The following is a 19,345-nucleotide window of genomic DNA, read 5'->3' as shown; positions in this document are numbered from 1 at the left end:
ACACATAAAAAATATAGGAATTTATTGGATAATTGTTTGAGAACAAGCATAACATACAAGAGGGGTTACACCCCCTGTATATACACAAAAGAAAGCAAATAAGAGCCATTGGGAAGTGCTCCCAACAACTAGAAATATAGTTGTTGGGAGCACTTCCCAACAACTAGAAATATAGCTGTTGTTGTTGGGAAGTGCTCCCAACAACTCTATCCCAAAGGCATTATAAGGACTATAATGCCCTTGAGGAAAAAAATAAAATATATTAAAAAGGAAAACCCTAAAGTGCTCTCTAGGAACACCACTAATTACATAATGTGTAATAACCAAAATACCCATTTACTATGAATCATGTTTTCATCTGGACTGCATTTAATATTTAAATTTATTGGTCAATAGTATTTTTGAGAAGATTTTAAAATCAAAATTTGAGAAGAACTATAGCATTGTATTCATGCTCCTTTTGTAAAGTCTTAATGAGGCATTACAAAACAGTGACTAGAACAAAACATATTACAAATAATACCATGGCGAGGACTAAACATAAGTGAAATATAATTAATGTTCCTTGCAAGACTGCCACTGCCTCATAAACTAATTGAAATTACAAAAATACCTCTGGCGCAATCAACTCCTATACCAATATTTTCTCCTGCCCCTTGGTTAATATGGTCTTACCCAGCCTGCATGAGTTTTGAACTTTGAGTAGCTGTAAATTTGGCACCATCTTCAGTCTCACAGACTGGTAGAGGCAGGCACCTACATTTCATTCATTGATTGGTCAAGTACTCAAGTCCCCTAGGACCTAATTACACTATTTCAACCCACCTTTCAAGTTGAGTTGTGTTATTCAGATACTGTTTCTTGTCATTGTGTTTCTTCATCCAATGCTTGGATACACTTTGTTTCAGATAAGTGAAACAATAGATCTGTAGACAAGAACTGTTCTCATCAAGTTATAGAGCACTCGCGTCTTCTGATTCTTTTAAACATAATTTTAATTTTTTTCTCCATAAATTGTTTCATGTTCTTTTGATTCTCCTTTTTGTGAATAGGTGATTGGTGAATGCCATGCACATCGAATTGATGAAAACATTGCTTTAAAGTACAGAATGGGAAGTGATAGCGATCAGTTGTTGTTTATCGAATTCTGCCTACTCACAATTTTATATCAGCCACCATCATCAAGCCTTGAAGGGTCTGTGATCAGATATTAAAGTGATACAAATATCGTATTAAAACAGCTATGTTAATGGGACATTGATGATTGTTATTACTGAACTAATGCACTTGTTTTGCAGAGAGGGTTGCTCACCCGGTCTTTCAGTTGCCCAAACCAATCGAATTACTGGTAAACTTCCACTAAAAGGAGATCAGCTTTTATCAATAAAGGTGATGATAAATAACTATTTTTCGACATTGAGAATGTGTGGGTAAATGTTCACTTGCACCAATCATTTCACAATGTAGTTTGATGACCAGGCTGACACTTTATTCTTTACACTTCGTTTATGTGGTGTAGTTGGGTATTCTCAATGTGATAGAGGCTTTGGACTTAGATCTTGAGCTTATTTATCCCCTTTATTTGGCTGCTAGTTCAGATAGGTAATTGCTGATTTAGGTGATATTGCATTCTTGAAGCTCTGTTGGTGTTGTACAAATTGGTCATAATTTTATCTGCTTTTACTTTGTTCTTGTCTTCTGGTTGATATGTTAAAGTCAAGAGATGGTTATCAAGAGGGGAGAAGAACTTCTAAAGAAGAGTGCATCTAGAGTTAACCTGGAAGATGCAAAGCTAATTAATAAGCTTTTCTTGCTCTTCACTGGTACGTGAAAATGTTGGATTGGCTCTTACTGAAGTATTTATATTTGATGCTTTTTTTCACTGAGACTTGCTGCTGTTTGTGCATTAATTCACTTTTATTCAGTGTCTCAATCGGTCTCCTGGTTCATTGTCTTTCTTTTATTCAGTGTCTCAATCGGTCTCCTGGTTCATTGTCTTTCTGAAACAACTTTGCATAATTATTAAAGATAACACTTTCTAAATTCCCTTCTCATTGTCAAAGATTGTAAATCCTATACTCTTTTCTAAGGATAGGAATCCCCCATTTCAATTGGTGATACATTTCACTGGAATATTTCTCATATTTTAAACCTAAAAATTCTTGCCTTTTGAACTCCAACCATGATATTGACAATCATTTCTTTAAATTTGGTTTTGAATTTGTCATGTGTGTGCACCTGTATGTAATTTGCTTTTACAGTCCATTACTTTTGGTCTCTTGCTGCAGTATTGCATGAGCACTTCGTATAATATATTATTTTCTTTCTGGTGTGATATGTTCTCCTATTTAACATATATGGTATATCACAAAATGTTTTTTATAATATCAAAGGTATTCTTCTGGTTTATAGTAGTATTTCACAATTTCCGTCGGGTCGATTGCTTATTCAAGGTTATTTTCAGTTGAGTTTTTTCCTTTTTAACTTGTATACATTATAGAGAAAGCATCCCTCCTCACACCTCCTCCCTCCCTCTCTCTGTCCCATAACATGCACACGCTACAAACCTTTTGTTTTTTATGGTCATACTGGACAATGTTAGGGTATTGCGGTGAAGTAGCTTTCTCATGCTTCTGTCACAAATACATAATCTTGTCAATGCAAAAGGTTATCCATCTACATAGCATGTTTAGTATAGTAATTGACTAATACTGCCATATCTTTTGCCAGGTACAGGTGGAGGTGGAAGTACTCATGTAGAATCAAGGATTAATCCCGTGAATACTGCATTTCGGGTTCGATTGTTGTCTGTTTTCTGCCACTCTGTCACTGCAACAAACAGTTTTCCTTTGACATTGCAGTGCATATTCAACTGTGTTTTTGGTATATTTCCTAGTATTTCACATTTGAAATCTAAGATATGGCTGAAAGACATTTCCTTTTTGTTAAATTAACTGACTTCATTATGTTGGTTTCTCCTTTAATTATGCTGGTTATCTTGTTTCTTACATTCAGAGTACAAGGGAAATAATTTTATCAAAACAAGAGGCCTTGTGAAAATACTTTCTATACTTCCTAACTTGACTTATTGTAACATGTACTTTGTAGGTATCAACCTTATTTTCATCTTTGAACATGCTGTGTGTGTGTGTGCACTTGTGCGTGCATTCATGTGTGCTTACATGTGCATGTGTGTGCACTTGTGCGTGCATTCATGTGTGCACATGCTCGTGCCTGTTCACATTCCCGTGTTCATGTGTGAATGCCTCGTGCACCTGTGCATGTGCACATGAGTGCGTCTGTGTTTGTGTGTGCCTGCACATACGTGTTTGCATGCACATGCATGTGTGAACGTGCGTGTTTGTATGCCCATGCTTGCACATACGTGTGCATGTGCATGCTCATTTGCGCGTGTACCTGTGTGCCATGCATGTGCTCATTGTGCATGCTGCGTTTGTGCTCGTGCGTGAATGTGAGTGTGCGCGTGCTCATGTACATGTGCATGTGTATGTGATTGCATACAAGTGTGCATGTGCACATGCGTGTCTGTGTGCTTGAGTGCATGTGTGTGTGTGTGTGTGTGTGTGTGTGTGTGTGTGCACGCAGAGGTATAATCCTCATGATTGAGAGTTTGGATCGAGGAAAGGCTCACCTGGATGGGGAAATCTGCTCTGATGCCATGAAAGATTTTCTTGGTGTATGCGTAGGAGAGAAAGGAAGAAGGAGATGATGAGGAAATCAGTCCAGCCGACCTCTCTTGGGTACTCAATGGGGGTCCGCTGCACATTCTTATGAATATATATAGAGGTGTTGAGGTTACATAGGGTTTTGGTATTTTACTAACATAACCCTTACAATATAATACAAATACAAGGGAGGAATTACAAACATATCCCTCTCTGGTCCAATGTATTCCTAACATTGGGTGGTTCCTCAAATCCTTTTTCTCCATTTTATTCTTGTCTAAAGATAACACCTGATTATCTCTCTGATCTTTTGTTCCTGATTCATTATTCCTCCATGTCTTTATTGTTCTCACCCAAGTTCCTTCAATCAGCATCATGACAAATGAAAACATGTTAATGGTTCTGGGTGTATATTGTGCATGAATTTTATTGCTTCTTCTTTATGTCAAGGCGCAAGTTCTTGTATTTATTTCCTTTTTAATCTTTATTGCGTTATGTGCTCTAGATTCATTGACGTTTTTATTACTTTCCCTCTTAATTGATTTTTGTTTCCCTTTCAGTGATATGAACGAGAAACATATTATCTTTAACTTGTTAATTCATTACCTATGCATATGGTTGGTTTGAGAGAATATAAAAGATGAGCTTTACAGGAACCATGGGAAGGGGGGAATTGGTATTCTGGTCTTTCTTTTAATTGATCCACTAGTTTCTGGCTTCTATATTGGCACAATATTCTAAAGTTTATAGATGCTGATGAAAAAGTTATTTCACATTCAGAAACTTATATCAAATATCTCTTGGAAGGTGATAACTTAGGATGTGATAGCAAGGATACTTTTGCATTTGCTTAATATTTTCTGTGGCTTTTGAGGATAAAGAATTTAGAATCCAAAGTGCACATTTCTTTAGCACATATGACTGCTCTCTTTGGTAGGTTAGATGTCAATATGAGATGAAAAGTCAAACTATTTATGCTTAACTTTGCCACTTGATTGACTTCTGTTCTTTTCCTTTTCAACTCTTAGAGGTCTGTCTAGCGCCAGTGAGTATTTTCCATGGATTTCTGGAGTTTATTCGCATCCTAAGTTCTATAGTTTTATCATATTGTGTGAAAATTTCAAATGCCATTTTCCCTTGTTTAATGTCATTAGCCTTTCAGGTACATTTTGGAGTTATATATCTTAGTCCTGTATTAATATAATGTAATTTTATCATTTTCATGTATTGTGTATTATAGATTTTACTAAAAGTAGCACTAGAACAGCATGTAAAAGATTTTACTCATATGTAGGCTAATCCATGGATTTATGTCATCTGTCTCTCTAAAATGCACGGTTTTTGTAATGTATTTGGATGTGATAACCAAGGGTAATAATTTTGGCCAGCATATATGGATGATAATCAAAGGTCATAGTTTAGTAAAAAAGCTGGTATATGATATACTTCTCAGTGAAAATGTGGTGAATTTTTTTTTAGTCAGTTCTTGTTTCTTGTAAAATGGCCATCCTTAAAAGTAGTTCTCCTTGGATGTGCTACGCATGTCCAATTCTGACATGCCTGACAATGTCCATCTGTCCAAAACCATACTTGATTTCTTTACCTGCTCTTTCTATAGCTTCATGTTGTATAATTCTTCATAACAGGAAGTGGGGCTACTTCAAGGTTGAAACAGTTGGGCATGGAATTTACTGTTTGGGTTTTCAAACATGTAAGTAACTGTCAGTTGGTGATGTGGCATTTATTTTCTATATTTTCTTGCCTTTTTCGTGAAGTAACTGAAATGCTTTTGATCTCTTAGATGGGCACCAATTTGTGCAGTTTGTCTGCAAATGTAGTACTGTCTTTATAACCAAATCTGGGATTTGTTGGCCTGCATATTTTTTCATATCTTTTTTGAATCTGGTGACTGGTTGAAGTACTATAAAGCTTGGTATACATTGGAGCTACAATTTGCTTTCATTTTGGTAAGCTTTGTGATGGCAAGAGCCTTGACAAGTTTGTGGTCTTACAAGCATTGTTGCTGAAGTGTCCGGCATTTTTAGTGATTAGCTGTGACTATATGAAAATTTGTACAGCTTTAATAGTAAGCATATCACAGTAATAAAGTGCTCTGTGCTTCTTGAAGTACTGGTAGGAGCCATGAATAAGCCTGTCAATGGGTTAAGGTCTGGATTTCTGACAGCAAGCGGACTGAGTCTAGTTTGGGAGTATCCATTAGATTTGACTAAGATTTAAAATTTTAAAATGTAAAACACTTAAAGAATATAAAATTCACCTGATCAGGTTCTTGCTATCCAAACACTGAACTGGGTTTGATTCTGCCTGAGATAGTCTGGTGGGAACCATGCCCGAAACTGGTATAACACCTCATTGTTGGATATATTCAGGACCCACCCGTTATGAATTTGGTCCAACCCATTGGCAACACTAGCATTGACAGGCTTCCTCATCTATAACTTCTATGGAGTTCCAGGAATTTGACTACTTGACTTTAGCTTCTGTGTGTGTGTGTGTGTTTTTTAAAAAATCCTCTGCAGTGCTAGTTGTGCTTAACAATTTGATAGTTTCCTTTTGTTTGGATCCTTTTCTCAAATGTTGCATTATTGTTCATTCATCTTATTTCAAAAAGCAGGTTCACAATTGTCAGATTGCTCCGTTTTGATAATTTTAGGACACTTTTTCTTTATATTTCAACCTTGAATTGCTGTGCTACCATTGTGATTTTTATTGCTAAGACAATAACATCACTTTCATGTGTTTCATGATCAATAAATTTCTACTAAGACTAGAGGAGAGCACATTGGAGAAGGAAAAGCAGCCTACAAAGTTTCTGTTGGGGCTTGTCCCTCTATAATTGTGTTTTATATATTTTAGGTAGTGTACATAAATGACTAAATGTCTTCATGCTTTACGCTATATAATCAAAATCACAGAAATATCCGTATCATAATCTCCTAACTGCTTTCTGCTTTCCTCAAGTTGTGCATGTTTTCTTATCGTGGACAACTTGTTTTCAGAGAAACCGAGCTTTGGTGAGCTCTTTAATGAATATGTATCAACAACTTAATTCTTTATTTCAACAAAACATGCTTCAATCTTTTTCCTTGCAATTTTTTTATCTATTTGAGTATTTTTTGTCTGGGCATGATAAATGTGGTCGAGTGCAATCTTGATAGTGCTATAGTTACAACATATATTAGATTTCTAAATATTTTGATTGAGAGAACGAAGCAAATGATAAGTCTGTCATTTCAGTAGTAAGAGAGGACATATACTGATACTTTGCTTTCGTACTAGACCTTGCCATGGTTCTTTGCATTTTACTGCTTCATGATATTATATTTTTGTGTATATGTATAATACAAGATATAGAATATAACTCATATCTGGGTCTTTAGCCAATTAGCATTTGTAAACCAATTACGCCAATTGATGCTTTGATTCTTTTGTAAATTTTAGGTCGTCATTTTTTATTCTAAATTATCAACTTGTGGATGAAGAATTAATAATGCATATGAATTATCTAGCTTTGTGGAAGTTGTCAAGGTGCATGCCTACATTATTCATATAGGCCTTGGCATCATACCATGGTTTTTTTCATCAGTTTTATTTTCTATGTATAATGTTTTAAATTTTCATTCCACTCATCTTCAATCTCCTGCTGCCATAAATAAACATCTTTATAATGATGGAAGTGAACTTATACCTTATCCAAAAAGGTATAGGAGTATAGTTGGAGCACTAGAATATTTACCTTATTTGTTGTGAATCAAGCCAAGTAGTCCATGCATGCCCCCATAAAGACTCATTTAGAAGCAGTGAAAAAGATACTTAAATACATAAAGGCTACTTCTATGGATGGGTAGATCTACAAAGTTTCTTCAAACTCATCTTTAGGGACTACGAAGATTGTAGCTTATTCTAATGCTGATTGGGCATGAGACCTTATAACCCGTAGGTCCGCCACATGATATCGTGTGTATTTAGGACATCATCTGGTGTCATAGAGCACTAAGAAACTGTAAACAATCACGAGATTCAACAATAAGGTTGAGTATACAGCACTGACAACAGCTGCAACAAAAATTTAATGGCTGCGACATTTTTGACTACCTTAGATAACCATTAACATAGTCCATCTTCTTTAGTGATAACAAGTGTAGCAGTGATCTTGGTTAACAAAACTAAGCACATCAAATTGACAAGCACCTTGTTCGGGAGAAAAGAAGATTAATAATTGGAAACCAAATTTATCTATGGCGAGGATCAAATAGCAGATTTGTTCACCAAGACTTGAACAAGTTGTCCATGGTTTTGGACCATGCACAACTTGAGCTGTGCTCAGGGTTGTTAGAGTGATGTCATATTCTTTCACGTTCTTTAATATGCTGTGTCAATAGTGGTTAATGATGTAATTTTTGTTTTGTTGTGTACAGTCAATTATGTTTTATACTGAGCTGTCATAATTGCAATTGCTGATTACATCAGGGTTATTTCTGGGATTTAGGCCATAACCCTGATACATTAATAAAGTGATGGATAGAGGGCAGTAACACACGACCCCTATTGCTGGAATACTGCTGCTGACCCTTTTCTCTCCCTTTCTCCTCTTCGTTACTGTAAAGGTTCCCAAAACTTGGTCTCTAAAAACCCATTTTTTGTCTCCCGTCATTCAAGCAGGGCCTTGGAGAGTATGACTGCAATGGGAGCATCCATTGACAAAAGGATCACCCTAAGATGTTCATCTCATGGCTATTGTGAACAAACCACATCAGATGGTTCTGCTTCTCAGGTCCAATTAGTTGTTGACACTTTTTGAGCCATTGAACATTTTATGGCTGTCTTTTAATGATACTTAAAAAAGGTGCTACAAGTAACATGCTGTTGGTAATTAGTCAGGATTTTGTCTCTGGCTACCTACTTGGGGAATATGCTTATGACCGTTGTTCTAGTCTTGGCAGTTGGCACATTTAGGGTGGTTTAACCATGTGTGTGAATTATCAGGTTAAAGATTTAACTCTTGAAACTGAAAGTTTCTGATGATTAGTCTGCCCAGTTTACTGTAGCCTTTTTTCTTGTGGTAATCATGTGGCGGTTTATGATTGATCAGTTTTGGAAGATGTCCATGTTTACCGATTCTTGTTGCTGATGCAGGCGGTGTTGGATCAGTTGAAGCTTATGGGCCCAGTTATATTGAGTGGAATTTTGAAATTTCTTGATGCACATGCCACTTCTGGGTCTGGTATTCCATTAATATTTGCTCATGATTTGTTAATTATTTATTTATTGCATGTTTGAGTTCTATATTTTTATTCTATACGGTCCTGAACCTGAAGTAGCTTGATGTCATGTTTGTCGATTAAGTTGTCTAATTTCTTCTTGGTATTCAATAACCATACAGATGCTTCTGTTCGGGAGACAAAAACTTTTGCATTTCAAGCGATAGGCCTTCTTTCTTATCGCATGCCTGAACTTTTTAGGTACATCAAATCTGCTGTTTTCCATTCTAGTTATGCTTTCTTGTCTGCCATGTTGAACTGTTTTATTGTTTCTATCATTTTAGAGAAAAAGTTGAAATGGCTGTTCGTCTTTTTGATACGTTGAAAGTAGAGGATCAATTTCTTCGTCTTACCATTCAGGAAGCCATTAATGCTCTCTCAGTAGCATATAAGGTACTGGCACTAAACTAGGGATCTAACCTCTCTTTTGAAGCTTCAATATACTTAAATCTGTCTTTGTTAATATTGAAAAAGATGAATTGTTGCTGTCATTTTTTGTGAATCTATCTCCTAAGCACTTGATCGACTTCCACTTTCCACTTTGGATTGCTATGAATTTTTTGATCACCCATTTAAAGATGCTTTCTAATGTACTTTTGATGCACGACTTTGGTACAAATGGAGAACTTCATGTATCATGCATGAATCAACCAGGTAAAAATATTCCCCAGCTCTTGATATACTTTTGTACACTAAATTTGCATAATGCAAATTTTAGGCTCTTGATCACACAGTGATGAATTCTAGATTATCCTTGAGAAGGAAATGGGAAAGCATTGAACAAATCAAAGAATTGCTACTTAGGTGATTGGAACATTATTTCTGATAATCCTTTAGCCTGTGTGTTGGCACCCTCCTTGTTCTTGGGAAGAAAAATCTAATATAAGACTATAGCAGAGAATACTCCTGTCAAGCCTAAGGATGATTTTTTTTTGGGGTTGGGGGAGGATTTGGTTCCTCTAGTCTTGTTTAAACATCCTTTTGGCATTGCAGCACTGAGCTGGGCAACCTTCTTAGGAAATTGCTTATAAACAAACTGTGATTATACAATATAAAGTAGAATATTATATGCAGTTTGTATGGCCTAAGATCTTACTTTGGATAACTCATCAGTGGGGATAAAAGTTCAGTAGCGCCAAACCTCATGGTGCTTAAGAACTTATAAGTTGACTTTCACTAGAAATTTATCCTTAGGATAGATGCTGGACCTATGAAGCTCTTGCGAGAAACTAGCCATCACTCATTGCCTGTATGCCTGTCTTTTTCAATCAAAAGTAAAAAAAAGTAAAAAATGCCATGTGCTTGTCCAAACACTGTTGCAGAATGCATATTAGGTCTTTCTCTTTCATCTTTCTTTGGGCATACCCGTGTTTCATGTAAAACATGTTATAGTATTGTGTGTCTGCCTCAAACATGTACCTGTGGTCTTCCTTTTAGCTTATTCATTTTTTGTTAGTTATCTGAGTTTTTCTTTCACAATGTCCAGGGAGCTCCTCCATCGGTCTTAAAGGACTTGGAAATGCTTATACTGCAGAATTCTCAAGTGGTAATAGGCTCTTGCTACTGAAATATTGCATCCATTCCTTGTTGCCACTTATTTTCTCATCTAATTTGTGATCATCAGATTCGTGGGGCTCTACTATTAACCACTACTCTTTTAACAACTGAAAATTCTGATGTTAATTTGTACTCAAGGTTCAAAGTGAAGCAAGGTTCTGTGCTGTGAGGTGGGCAACATCTTTGTTTGACCTCCAACATTGTCCAAGCCGCTTTATTTGTATGCTTGGGGCTGCAGATGAGAAACTAGACATAAGGTATCTCATAATTTGCTGTGCTTTTCACTCTTTATGTGTCATTTTTCATGTTATATGTGGGTACTATGCTGGCTTCTTTTGCCATGGCTTGGTTTGGTTGTTACATGCCTTTTCAAGACAAATTTTCTCAGTTTTCTATTTATAAATTTTGTTTTCTATAATATAGTATTTTCACTTATGTATTATTTTAATTATATATATCTATGTGTAGCTGTATCCCTGTGCTTATAGAAATTTCCGTGTGGTCCCTTCATACCCGCATCCACTGTGAAAATATCTCAAAAAGAGATAAAGTGTGCGATAAGCACAACACCACCAATGTGCACAAATGCACAAGAACACTTAGAACAAATGTACACAAAGGTACAATAAAGAAACTCAAATGCACAAAGGCATACAAAATATAAAGAATTTTATTGAGAAGCTTGGAGAACAAAAGCTCCAAGAAGTAAGTATTACAAAGGGGGAACTCCCCTATTTATAATGAGAAAGGAAGCCTTGGAGGGGCTCCACTAGCTGTTGGAGCCGCTCCAACGGTTAGAATTCTAACCGTTGGAGAGGCTCACCAGCTAGTGTTGAGCCCTCCAAGTTGACTTTGAGTCAACACAAAAAAAGACAAAAAATGAAAAAGAAAAAAGAAAAAGAATAAAAGTGAAAAAGCAAAAAGAATTACAGCATGTTCATAATTATGAATATGCGCAAAAGGTGAATGACTAAAATACCCTTGCGGGTTTTACAAGAAAAGAAAAGAAACAAAAAGAACATACATATTTACATATATATATAAAGATAGATACATATACATATATACGTGATATATATATGTATATGTATCTCTCTTTATATATATATGTAAATATTTACATAAAGAGAGATACATTTTAACACCCTCCCTCAAACTTAGGGCACAATGACCGAAAGTTTGCTAAGGAGAAAGTTGAATCTTGGAGAGCAAAGCGCCTTGGTGAAGAAATCTGCCAACTGATATTCTGACGTTACATAAGGAAGGTCAATGACTTTTTGTAGATATGCCTCTCGGACATAATGGCAGTCCATCTCAATATGCTTTGTCCGCTCATGAAACGTGTGATTCTTAGCAATATAGATTGCACTCTTATTATCACAACACAACTTTGTGGGTTCTTGAATTGGAATCCCCATGTCTTGCAACAACTGATGAATCCAGACAATCTCCATAGTTGTAGACGCCATGGCTCGATATTCTGCTTCGGTGGATGATAGAGACACCTTCTGTTGTTTCTTACATCTCCATGAGATCAGGGATTCACCTAAGAAAATGCAAAAGCCTGTAGTGGAGTGACGGTTATTTGGGTCACCTCCCCAATCAGAGTCAGTATATGCAATTAAATTCAACTCAGAAGAAAAGGAAAGGAAAACTCCCTTGTTTAAAGTTCTCTTTAAGTATCTGACAACTCGGAGAACGACACTCATATGAACGGATGTAGGAGCATGCTGAAATTGGCTTGCAGTATGCACGGCATGAGAGATGTCCGGCCTTGTGATGCTAAGATACATTAGAGATCCCACAAGTTGCCGGTAGGGGGTAGGATCCTCCAAAGGTTTCCCATCATCGATCTTCATTTTTGATCCCACAACTTCAGGGGTCTCACAGATTTTATCATCAGTAATACCTGATCTGTCAAGAATCTCACAGGCAAGTTTAGTTTGAGACAAAAAATAGCCTCTATGAGAGTAGGCTACCTCGATACCAAGAAAGTAAGTCAGATACCCTAGGTCTGACATTTCAAACCTTTCTTTTAAAGTGGTTTTAATGTTTCTGATGCCCTTTATGTCACTACCTGTTATCAACATATCATCAACATACAACAGTAAAATCACAATTCCTGCATCAGACTTTTTGACAAACAGAGCAGTGTCAGTGTAGCATGAGGAAAAACCATTTTGAATCATTACATCATTAAATCGATCATACCAAGCCTTAAGGGCTTGTTTTAAACCATAAAGCGCTTTTTGCAAACGAAGGACTTTCCTCTTTGGTACATTCATACCAGGAGGAGCATCCATGTAGACTTCTTCATTAAGATCCCCATTTAGAAATGCATTTTTAACATCCATTTGGTAAATATTCCATTTTTTAATAGATGCAATGGTGATCAAACACCTTACAGTAACCATTCGTGCAACAGGAGCAAAGGTTTCTTCGTAATCGATGCCGTATTCTTGACTATATCCTTTTGCGACAAGACGGGCTTTATATCTTTCGAGAGTGTCATCACTCTTGGTTTTGACTTTAAAAACCCATCTACATCCTATTGTTTTCTTTCCTTCTGGAAGACATTGAAAAATCCACGTTTTGGCTTTGTTGAGGGCTCTAAGTTCGTTGTCCATGGCATCCCTCCATTCAATCATTTCTTTAGCTTCTTTAAAATTTCTAGGTTCTTGATATGAGTGAATGACACTAAGGCATGCCCTATATTTTGGAGAAAAAGACTCATAGGATATAAATCTAGAAGGATTTTTCCTAGATCTTTCAGTTCTTCGAGAATTGTTGGAAGATTCACTAAGATCACTATATTTCTCTATTGCACTTCTAAAAGTGCCTTTATCTCTATGAGTATAGGTAATGGGTTCATTTATCATTTCTTCTTCATCATGAATGGTTTGAGGAATGCTTTCACTTATATCCTCATTCTCTTTTAATTCATCATCGCTAAAAAAATCTTCATTTCTAGATAATAGTTCAAACAAAAAAGAATAATCGGCATTATCTTCATGATTTTTGTGTTCTTCAAAACCACTTATGTTTTCTAAAAAGGTTACATTTCTTGAAACATATAGTTTATCATTTTTAATATCATAACATCTAAACCCTTTTTGAGTTTCCGAATATCCCAAAAAAGCACAAGGAATAGCTTTGGGAGATAATTTATCATTCTTATCGGTGAGAACAAAACATTTACAACCAAAAATTCTTAACCTATTGTAGTCGGGTTCTTTTTTATACAAGATTTCATATGGAGATATTTGATTCAAGTTTTTGGATGGAAGTCGGTTGATGAGATAAACCGATGCAAGAGCCGCTTCGGCCCAAAATCTTTTTGGAATTTTTTGAGAAATTAGTAAAGTTCTTGTAGTTTCAATTATGTGTCTATGTTTACGTTCGGCCAACCCATTTTGTTGGGGAGTTTTGGGACAAAACCTTTGATGAACAATCCCATTATTTTCAATATAACTTTTGAAATCATTTGAGAGATATTCTCCCCCGGAATCGGTTCTAAAAATTTGTAACTTACTATTGAATTGATTTTGTATTAACATGTGAAAGATCTTGAAAGTAGAAAAAACCTCATGTTTATGTTTGAGGAAGTATATCCAACTATACCTTGAGAAATCATCCACATAAATAACATAATATGAAAAACCTCCCTTAGATACAACGGGTGCCGGTCCCCATACATCCGAATGCACAATTTCGAAAGGTTTGGTTGAAAACATAGTTCTTTGTCCAAAAGGTAAGCTTTTCATTTTACAAAGAATGCAATCATTACAATTGAAATTGTCTTTACATAAGGTTTTAGCAAAATGTAAATACGAAAGCTTGACAATATTTGGATGCCCAAGGCGTTTATACCAAACATTTATATCCTTATGTTGGGCAACATTACAAAAAGAGGTTTTTGGAATTTGAAGAAACTCCATGAGATAAAGATCTCCCTTCCTAGAGCCTTCCCCAATCAACTTCCCGGACCGGCGATCCTGTATCCAACATTTATTTGATGAGAATTTGATATCACACCCATGATCCGATAGTTGAGAGACGGAAAGCAAATTTAAATTTAGTTTTGGTATAAATCTAACTTTTGGAATAAAAAAACCTTGTCTTTCAAAATCACCAATTCCTTTTATTTCAAGAGAAGCCCCATCCGCGGTGGAGACAAAAGAGGGTGACAAATTTTTTGAGTATTTAGAAAGTGAAAAAACATTTGGAGTCATATGAAAGGATGCACCCGAGTCTAAGAGCCAAAGAGTCTTATCGGGAGGAGAGAAGGTGGTCATGGCGGCTCCAGAAACGGATCCCTTGAGGAGTGGTTGAAGAGCTTCCATGATTTGATTGAGAGCCAAAGTAGCATGATTGGAAGTAGAAGGACCTTCCTCCTTGGTTGATTGAAAAGTAGTAGACATAGCCACCATCTTTTTCCATTTAGGGCATACCGGTTTAATGTGACCCGGTTCTTTGCAAAAATGGCATATGATCTTACTATAATCTCTTCTTCCATAATGCCCACCATTTTCTCTTCCTCCTTGATTTTTGTTAAAATGAGGGGGTTTATAGATTTTAACATTATTCCCCGGTCTTGAGACGGCATAAGCACCCTCATCCTCATCTTTAGAGGGGACGGCCAACACACTTAGATTGGTTTTATTCATTCCCAATCTAGTTTCTTCTCCACTTAATTTGGTAAGCACATCTTCCAACGGAGGGGAAGAGAAAGAAGATAAGAGAGAGGATCTAGTTTGTTCAAACTCGGGTCTAAGCCCATTTAAAAAATTGAAGAAATGATCTTCTTCTAATTGTTTGGTTCTCAATTCAATAGCCTCACCACTCCATTTAGGTTCTTGGAGGGCAAGCTCATCCCAAATAGTGGATAACTCGGCGAAATACTCTCTAACGGACATTTCTCCTTGTTGAAGGGTTAAGGCCTTCTTTTGGAGATAGTATTTATGGGACAAATCTCTTGAAGTATACATTCTTTCAAGATATTCCCATACTTGACATGCCCTTTTGAACTTTAGAATATTGGCATTAATTTTGGTCTCAACCGAAGAGAAGAACCATGAGAGTATTTTGTAGTTTTTCATTTCCCATTCTTCATGCTTCTTATTGTAATCTTCAAAAGCCTTTTCTCTTTCTTCTCCTTCAAGAACTTTGATCTCCCCTTTGTCAAGGGTAGTAATTTTTGGTACGGGTTCGGGAATAGTTCCTTGAACATATCCCCAAAGACCCTTTCCTTTTATATGGGCCTCCATATTCCCGGCCCATACATGATAATTCGTTCCATTCAATTTGAAGCCAAGAGAGAAGTGAGAATCCTTTTCGCCCATTAGAGAGGATACAAAGAGAAATAAATGCGTACCACAATGCGAAATGAGTCCCTTCTTGATGTAGGAAGCTTCCAAAATATAGAATGAAGAGCCGAGTCTTCACTTCAACCGCCACAACTTAATGGCACGCTTTACGAGGTATTCCAACGAAGAGAAAAAAGCGCACGATCTTCTTTTCCTTTAAGCCTAGCTTTGATACCATGTGAAAATATCTCAAAAAGAGATAAAGTGTGCGATAAGCACAACACCACCAATGTGCACAAATGCACAAGAACACTTATAACAAATGTACACAAAGGTACAATAAAGAAACTCAAATGCACAAAGGCATACAAAATATAAAGAATTTTATTGAGAAGCTTGGAGAACAAAAGCTCCAAGAAGTAAGTATTACAAAGGGGGAACTCCCCTATTTATAATGAGAAAGGAAGCCTTGGAGGGGCTCCACTAGCTGTTGGCGCCCCTCCAACGGTTAGAATTCTAACCGTTGGAGAGGCTCAACAGCTAGTGTTGAGCCCTCCAAGTTGACTTTGAGTCAACACAAAAAAAGACAAAAAATGAAAAAGAAAAAAGAAAAAGAATAAAAGTGAAAAAGCAAAAAGAATTACAGCATATTCATAATTATGAATATGCGCAAAAGGTGAATGACTAAAATACCCTTGCGGGTTTTACAAGAAAAGAAACAAAAAGAACATACATATTTACATATATATATAAAGATAGATACATATACATATATACGTGATATATATATGTATATGTATCTCTCTTTATATATATATGTAAATATTTACATAAAGAGAGATACATTTTAACATCCACATGTACCCATACCTATGTGACATAGCACCATGGTGGGAAGTTCAATTTTTTATTATTGCTTCATACAGTCTGACATAGAACTGACATCACCACTTGGATTGTCGGGGCCACCTTCCAAATCCTTCAGACAAGAGGGCTGCGTAAGACATGGTCTCTTTGTTGTGAACACTGATCATATCAACTGTGGCACCATCGAAACTGGAAGCTTCTCTGCACAAAAATTCAAATATATATGCTTACTGAAAAAAATCCCGTTCTTCTTTATTTCACTCTTCTTTAAGAAGCTTGCTGAAACTCTTTAATCTGTTTTGCAATATTATCCCCAAATGCTGCTTTGACTACATCTTGGATAAAATGACCAGCTATATTGTCTTGTTATTATTCAGCCATTCAACTAGTACTATGTTATTTCTTTCAAAAAACTAGTACTATGTTATTTAGTATCATTTCTCAGTTTTCTCAATTACCCTCTTCAAGAGAAAACAATGTTGTTTTAGTGATAAATTGTAGTATGCATGGATATGACTGTAACTGTCTGTAATTTGTTGTGGTTGGTGATAAACTCTGTTTGATTGATAATCTGCGCAAGTCTCTGGCAAGTCATGTTAATCATGTGAGGGAGGAGGTACATAGGATTACAAGGGTATCATAGTCTTTCAAGTTATGAGTGGCATATCTGTAATATATATATATAGTATTGTTAGCATTGGTGCCCCTTATGCGGCACTGCTTGTAATTTAAATGAAAATAATGCCTTGATGTTCAGAACCCAGATTAGGGTTATTAAAAATGCATTACAAATAGAGGCATAGAGCTGCCACCCCCTCATTGTGTCTGCTCTCATTATTCCTCTAGTTTCAAGTTGTTTCTTCTTCTTCTTATTCTCCTTCTTCCTTGCTTACATCCTCTATATTATGAGTTGCTGCAGATGGTACCTAAAATTTCAAATCATTCACATCCAACCTAGCATCTTTTGCAACAAAACTATAAGCTACACAAATGCATATCTAAATCTCATTGTGTTTTAGGAAATTCATCCTCTATAACACATTTTCAAGCAGCAGGACAAGTGTACCGATTAGGCTCAGGGCCACCACCATACATTTCTGTAAGGTGGGTTGATGCCACTTTCTCATGAATATGTGTTGAATACATATTGATCATTATGGGCTATAATATCACACCTTGACATTATTCCTGATTGCAATGTATCTAGTTCGTCAGGGTCTACCTTTTCCAAAGCAATAGATGACCAAAAAATGCTCTCTTGAGAACAACAATTGGGTCTCAAACCTGCAACCTGCATCTTTTTGATCAGGTCTAGGAGACTCCGAAAAATAGTCATGCTTGGTTTTGTCTTCAAGCAGAATCCCATGCAAGATGCAACTGTGTTTGAATCAGGCATTTCATTGAACAGGTGGCATGCATGAGACAAGTTGAATTTGGCATAAAAAGGGGCTGACTTGGTGCTTGTGTAATTCTTCTCCCAGGGATTTTTTTTTATGATGAGCATGAATTTCCTTGCCTAGCAACTACAAACTTGTGTATGTGGGGAAGGTAGTCTTCCCACAGCTCTTTTCCCATGAGAAGGTGGAATGGAGAGGTAAGTTGGGGCGGTCATTTTCTCTGTCACAAAGATATGGGTACAACGTAACACTCAACACGAGTTCCACACATGAGTTCAAAGATTTTTTAAAGCAAGACACATGGATATGGATTTTTTAAATTTTGTACAGTTAACATTTTTGATACTTTTATACATAAAATATTAAAAGATATTTAAAAACAATAAACAGTGACCACACATGGTGCATCGTGTCATAGAGGACTCAAATATGAACTTTGGCCAATTTTAGTATAAACCTGAGTTATCCTATTTTTTTGACTTGGTAGGGGACGATCCAACTTGGCCAAGTCATGAGTTGTAATTTACCACCATCTTTTCCCCATTTATAGGTTTTATTTAATAATTAAATTATGAAAGATTTTATCCCGGACTTTTGACACAAAGTAATAATATGTAAAGACAATTTAAAAAAATATAAGACCAAAGAAATACTTCAGATTTCAAGAGGCGCAAATTTGGACCCAACCGCAAAATTTTGAAATTTTTACTTTAACCCTGAAGTTGACTTTTTATTCTTCAAGAATTTGAATTTTTAGATATTTTTAATGGAATCAAATAAGGGATATTTGTTTATTTAAAAATAAATGAGGACATTTACTTAAATGTCATTACATGTAAATAAGAAAGTGGCCAGTGGTTTACAGTAAATAAGTAGGAAGACCAGGGGTGAAATGGTAATTTCACCCCTCATGGAAACCGACCTACCTACCTCCTTGTCGCCTTAGCCTCTCTATAAATACCCCTAAGGGGTATGGAAAAGGAGAAAGGATGGGAGGAGTATGGGGCTAAGGAGCAGAGGCGCGAGGGTGTTGGGGTCACCTGCGAAACTCGTGATATTTTTAGGTAAGTGATTAAATTCAGTTTTAGTAATTAGAATTTCTTAAAATTAGTTTTATAAGTAATTAGAGTTCTTATAATTAGGATTAGATTACCTTAATTTTATGCATTATTAATTCTACTTTTTATAGTTAAATTCAATTAAGTAAGCAGTTAGTCACCTATTTCTGTAATTAGATTTAGACTTTCTGA

The 19,345-nt window shown here is 36.1% G+C and overlaps 1 protein-coding gene across 1 annotated transcript in view; it reads left to right on the top strand.

The window, feature by feature from the left end:
• LOC149819701 (ARM repeat superfamily protein) overlaps window positions 1-19,345 on the top strand; it is a 133,901-nt gene that overhangs the window by 9,571 nt on the left and 104,985 nt on the right. Inside the window, exons 4-14 of the mRNA XM_089982954.1 lie at window positions 1,053-1,195; window positions 1,299-1,389; window positions 1,520-1,602; window positions 1,717-1,823; window positions 2,731-2,883; window positions 5,333-5,397; window positions 8,844-8,931; window positions 9,091-9,169; window positions 9,253-9,361; window positions 10,455-10,514; window positions 10,664-10,782. Coding sequence (XP_089839080.1) covers window positions 1,053-1,195; window positions 1,299-1,389; window positions 1,520-1,602; window positions 1,717-1,823; window positions 2,731-2,883; window positions 5,333-5,397; window positions 8,844-8,931; window positions 9,091-9,169; window positions 9,253-9,361; window positions 10,455-10,514; window positions 10,664-10,782 — 1,097 coding nt within the window. The remainder of the gene's footprint in view (window positions 1-1,052; window positions 1,196-1,298; window positions 1,390-1,519; window positions 1,603-1,716; window positions 1,824-2,730; window positions 2,884-5,332; window positions 5,398-8,843; window positions 8,932-9,090; window positions 9,170-9,252; window positions 9,362-10,454; window positions 10,515-10,663; window positions 10,783-19,345) is intronic.

Source organism: Nuphar pumila, chromosome 12 (assembly GCF_984573655.1).
Source record: "Nuphar pumila chromosome 12, dmNupPumi1.hap1.1, whole genome shotgun sequence".
Lineage (NCBI taxonomy): Eukaryota > Viridiplantae > Streptophyta > Magnoliopsida > Nymphaeales > Nymphaeaceae > Nuphar > Nuphar pumila.
Note: the sequence above shows the minus strand (reverse complement) of the source record. Positions and strands in the feature narration are given on the sequence as shown.